This window comes from Mastacembelus armatus, chromosome 6, assembly GCF_900324485.2.
Source record: "Mastacembelus armatus chromosome 6, fMasArm1.2, whole genome shotgun sequence".
Taxonomy (NCBI): domain Eukaryota; kingdom Metazoa; phylum Chordata; class Actinopteri; order Synbranchiformes; family Mastacembelidae; genus Mastacembelus; species Mastacembelus armatus.
The window spans coordinates 13,542,619-13,548,618 of NC_046638.1; the positions used below are offsets into that span (position 1 = coordinate 13,542,619).

Here is a 6,000-nt window from a genome sequence, read left to right on the forward strand (position 1 = left end):
AATACAGACTAATTTTAATTTGATCCAGTTAATAGTCAATTTTAATTTAGCTTCTATTTGACTATACATAAAGTGTATGTGTTCTGGCTAGAAATTAAAAACAATTTGTATTACTTGCAGCAAAAACCAAGACGCATAAAACGTGATGTCTCCACTTTTCAGCAATAGTAAACAATGGGCACTGGTGAGTAAACCTTTGAACGGTGCCTGCTGCTTCAGGCTTCATTATAATATAGTGCTGAGATGCATTTGCATTGATTTAACAGTGTGTCGCCCTAATAGATGAGTAGCAAGGTTTACTGTACTCCCTGTATACTGGACACAAGCATATTTTGCAAACTTATTGAAACTTATTAATTATATCCCGAATTATTTCACCGTTTGTGCTTGGGCAATATGTAGATATACAGTGTTTCCCAAAGGCTGAGAATTTACTTGTGGTGGTGGGCAAGACAGAGTGGCACGGCGCAGCGCAGAGTGGGGTTGTGTGACTTGATGAGTGGATTACGAATAAACAAGATGACTTATCAGAATTAGGTCCCCAATGAAAAAACCCGTTCAGTTGATCCAGTTTGCCACCTTGAATGACGAGTCAACTACGCACGCGTCACTTTCACGCTTACCGCCCCATCCCCCACCCCCCACCCCACTCAAAAAAAAAAAAAAACGGATTTACACAACTTACACAGGTCAGAATATACGAAGTCAAAAAATACAGAAATTCGTAAAGTGGAATTCAAGTTTATCTTCATGGGTGGGTCGCAGTTTACTTGGGCGGGCCACCCAGGAAGAGCTTATGTATGGGACACACTGAGATATATATATATATATATATATATATATATATATACACACATACATATACATAAAATATATTATATATCAATCGATACTAACTATCAATAACAATACAATATCAATATTCCAGCCCCTAATACTGATAATCCCTTGAGCCATAAGGAGCTACTGTAGCTTTCCCGGCCTTCAGTAGATGGGGCCACTCCTACGTGTACAACGCGCATCTGTCTTTTCAGACCCGAAGCAAAGTGAGTGAATGAGTGAAACGTTGAAGATTTTAGCGGCACTTTCCTCTTTAAAAGCAGATCTTTGGCTGTATTTTGGCCTTAAAGTTAAAGATGGGACGAAACAAAAGTTGTTTGCAGGCATTCCCAAGTTCCAATATAGCATTCAGGCACCACGATCAACTTGCAGATTCATCTACAAGACACTACACTGAAAAGTTAATAGTCGCCACACAACCTGTGGAGCCGAGGCAATGCCACCTACATCTACCACTGCACAAAAGATTCCAGATTCTGTGGTGTATTTTTTTTATCTCCCAAGATCTGCACCTTTATAGTGTTGTTGAAAACCCAGGCTTGTTATGCACCACGCAGGAGCGTACACGGCTAAAGCGAAAACTAATGATTTCTAAGGTAAAGAACTATTTAAAAGCAATCAGGTTTTTGCTATTGTTGCGTGTGTATCAAGGTATGTATCGTATTGTGACGTCCTTAACAATACCCAGCCCTAGTTTGTGCAGAAACCAAAATACTTCCAGACATTGGCCTTAGGCTAGCTGGTGTGTTTAATATGATGGCCTTTGACATGTTTCTACCTTGAGTCATTTTTTTTCCCCAGGACCTGGGTAGAAATAGACAATGGCAGAACATAGTTCATCATACGCACGGACACACAAGAGGCCAGGGCACAAAGAAAAACAGTTTTTGATATGCATATATACCAATCAGCCATAACATTATGACCACTGACAATCAGTGTTATTAACTTTATCTGTCTTGGTACTGTGACACCTGCCAGCATGTTGGGTATATTCAGCAGCAGGTGAACATTAAGTCCTCAAAGTTAATGTGTTGGAAGCAGGAAAAACAGGCAAATGTCATGATCTGAGTGGGTCTGACAGGGGCCAAAGTGTGGTGCTAGATGACTGGGTCAGCCATTTCCCAAACTACAGATCTTGTTGGGTGTTCCCAGTCTGCAGTGGTTAGGACCGACCAGAAGCTGTCTTAGGATAGACAAACAGACAACACTCATGGGTGTCCAAGGCTCACTGATAATGAGGTTAATGACTGTGGATTAAACTTTCAAATTTCATTTATATTTTTCAAAAAAATCCCATTTTGTTTGAATCTTGGTTGCAATGTTTGAAATAATTTACATTGGTCTCTATGAAGAGAAACATTCAGTGGCTGTAGTGGTGATATCCCAACTAGAGTGGGGAGAATGTCGAATTTGTTTTTAAAAAAAAATTATCTTGTCCTCATGATAACAGTTTTCACTCCTTTTGATATGTTTTTCACTGCATGGTGGACAAATGTGTTCTCTTCCTGACAATAGAACCATGAAAGCAAACAGATTCACAGATGTGCAGTGAGCTGCAAAGTGGCACATGTGCCAACCTACTGCCTGCATTGACTCTTGTGTACAGTGGTGGTCATAATGTTATGGCTGATCGGTGTAAAATTTAGACTTTAGACTTTTTTTTTTTTTCACAGAACTTGGTCCCAATTTGTGGTTTTGAACCAATGCAGTTGTAATATTTCAATATATCTCAGTTAATCTTTACACCCTTAAGTATACAAGAGAATATATAAACTAAACTAAGTCACATTTAAAAATGTTTGATACCAGTCTGACAACACCTAACGATACTGTTAACAGATTTGCACTGTTAATGTTAGCTTCACAGACTGACAGGACAGGGCCGCTTCACAGCTTTGAATCTTGAAGGTGTGGATTTATAATGTTTAGGGTGGTAAATTTAAACAGCTATACAATGTACATGAAAGCTACTTGTCAATTACATTCAAATGCTGGCAAAGCGCTTGATACTGAAGTGAGGCAATTATCTTGATCATTTATTTAGACCGACACACGTCACTCTGTTGGAGATTTGGAACAGCAGAAGGATGCCGCCATCTTTGGCCAGGCAGTAACAGAATAGTTACTTGCATACAGAAGCTGTTTCAACAAGACAACAAACTAAACGTTTTACTTTGTAGCTTGACCAACTCACTAAATTACCATTAATTCACTTACAGCTGAGGACAGCAATTATAGCTGGAAAATCAGAGGTTACTGACTAAAATGTTTCACTCTTTATATCTTATTATCATTTTAAAATTACAAAAATGAACAGCTTTTCTTTAGGTTTCAGGTAGCACAGCATGATGTAATGTTCCTGGCTCCCTCTGACCTTTTGCTCTTAACACAATCAACACCCACAAGTAAGGCTTGCATTAGACCATGAGGGAAAAAAAAAAAAAAAAGTTGATAAAAATTACATGTCATGGCAAATAATTTCTGAAGTAGCTACTTCTTAAAATTTTAAAATATATCTAGTTTTAAAAGACAATAAGAAAATGCACATGTCACTGGGCTACTAAATCCCACTGAGAAACGCCTACTCATACTCAGTACTTATTATATGGACTGAAACTGTTTTTTTTTTTGTAGCCTAATGTGATACCACACAGTCTAAACTTCAAAATGTTGCTTTTAGACACTGGGGTTTGCTGGGAACACAGCGACACAACCACTGATGACAAGATATTATTATTTGCTCAGTGTGATAACTTACCAAACAAAATGTCCTGCTGATGTCATGGTTTCCATTCAAGCTGTAGCTTCCAAATAGATAACATACATGTACACTTTTTTAATCTCTGACCTCCGGGATAAGTACATTAAATTTAGACTGGCACTCTTCATCAGCTCAGTTTACAACAGGCCTTCAACTTGGTCTCATAAGCACAAGGAGGGGATAATCACTACATCATTAATACGCTTTTATATCAACTTTGAACATCAGTCACCAGCATAAACCTTAGCACGTTTTATAAACAGGAAGAACTCGTCAAGCACGGAGACCAGACAAGCGCCAGACCAAGGAAAGGGCCTTTCAAGGGGCTCTAAGATGCATTATTGAGTTAAAAAGATAGATGAAAAAAGATCCAATTGTAAGCAGTTATCAGAAGAAGAGATCAGGCAGGCGACCTATCTCACGCCCCATCTCTGGAAAAGAGAAGTGAAAAGCCAGGGGGAAAATGCAACGGCGGCCTCGGCGCTGCCTCAGACTGAAAACAAATAAAAAAGATCCAATTTTAATCTTTATCTGGGCTTACATCGGATCGCTGCTTTATCTCTGTTCACATCTGCTTTTTCAGAGAACACTGACGTTTCCACAACAGAATTAAACAGGAAGCCACGGCTACAGTTTTAGCTGTTATTGGACAAAACATAGTTTGCAGAGTAACAAATGAAAAGTTCTATTTGTGCGCAGTCTAAATAGCGAAACTGTAGAAGTGGTGCCTTAAAAACGAAAAGAATAGAAAAGGAAAAAAAATAGTGGAGGTTAAAATGCGAGGCTTCTAATGCTCGGTTATTCTGAGAAAATATTGGATTTGAACTCCATTTAACTTGTAGCTATTTAAGGTTACATTTGCCGAGCATTATCAAATGCGCAACAGTCTTCAGTGTGATGCTAGGCTGTGTTTTAGGCGGCATGTACATGTAAAAACAGTGTCATAAACACTGTGTGGAGACAGTCAGACGGCACAGTTAGTTTTCATACTACTTATTAACTTTGCAGTGAACAGTTCAACAGAAGTGCCACATAAAGCAGGCGGCTGCCTCAGCGCGCGTGGTAGCAGAGCACGCGCGACAACAAAACACTCCACAAACAAAACAAGACAAAGTAAGGAGCTTGTTTCATTCTTACGCTTTATCTGCCGGGGTTTGCTCTGCTTTCTCCGGGACATGGTGGCTCTTCCCTCTGACCTGGAGCCCGCTTGGACGGACTGACGGAGCGGCAGAGAGTGGTGGTGTAACGTTACTTCTGTTTTCTGCCTCTTCTGTCTTTCCCCCACCGTCTACTGCTGCGACGCGGCGGTCCGATCAGCGACCGGAGAAATCCGCATGACCCGGTTGCACTTTGATATCTTCTGCCACGAGGGCAAACGCGGGGCTACCTGTGGCTAAGTCCTACCTGTGACAGCGGCCACTTACTTGTCACTGCCCCTTCTCTTATTCCCAACCGTGCCTTCCACCTCACCTTTCTCTCCGTTTTCCTGCTAGCGTTATTCCTTCAGCGGGCGCGCCTCCGCCGCAACCGATAGCGAGTCTGTCAGCGAGCACAGATGCCTGTCCTTCGGAGCTAATAACGCTGACAAATGAATTTAACAGTTAGATTAAAGTCAACGGAGTGACTACAATTGTTTTCTGTTAAGTTTCGTCTCGCTGGTCCGCCCCCTTGTCCGCCTGCACTCTCTCTCCGATACGCGCAGCCACTTTCAATGGAGCTCAAGCGTTACAGTCTACCCGCTTACTACTGAGGAGCAGGCGCGCTGCTGGAACGCCTCTTACGTCTGACGTATGGCACCGCACTAATCTCCCATTGGTTTACATGGGTCCCACGTTGGGAAAGCGTTTCCCATCTGTTAGAATATTACAAGAAAATGCTTATTATACTCATGTTTCAGATGAATGACTAATCACTAAAATACATATTCTCTGGGATGTAAATTCTATGTGGGCAACTGCACTTAATAGACACTATCATTGTTAAATTAAATATTCATGGACATTTTTTGTTGAATCCTTTAATGATACAACCTATGTGAAAAATCATTCAACAAGAGGGTTTTATTTGGCAGATAGCTAATAACAGATTATTGGAATAACCACTGTGCAATAATACTGTATTAATACATATATAATACATATTTGCACATCTGTTCCTACCTCATATAAAGTGTCACACTGTCAAAGCAATACTTCAGTTATCGTTAAATCCTTGCCCTGCTATTGCACTAGTTCACAGATTGCATATATTGTATCTAAAAATAAATGTTCTACCTGATTTTATTTTATTTTTTTTATTTTTTTGCTTTCCTTCTTTTTAACCTCCTAACTTCCTTTTTTTTAAGTTTAACTTCATTTTAATTCTTATACATAGAGAGAGCATAGTGAACCAGAGTC

The 6,000-nt window shown here is 40.0% G+C and overlaps 1 protein-coding gene across 1 annotated transcript in view; it reads right to left on the bottom strand.

Moving 5' to 3' along the window:
* Window positions 1–5,352, bottom strand: part of zfpm1 (zinc finger protein, FOG family member 1) — a 109,113-nt gene extending 103,761 nt beyond the window's left edge. The window contains exon 1 of the mRNA XM_026312416.2: window positions 4,742–5,352. Coding sequence (XP_026168201.1) covers window positions 4,742–4,781 — 40 coding nt within the window. The 5' untranslated portion in view covers window positions 4,782–5,352. The remainder of the gene's footprint in view (window positions 1–4,741) is intronic.
* Window positions 5,353–6,000: the final 648 nt, after the last annotated feature.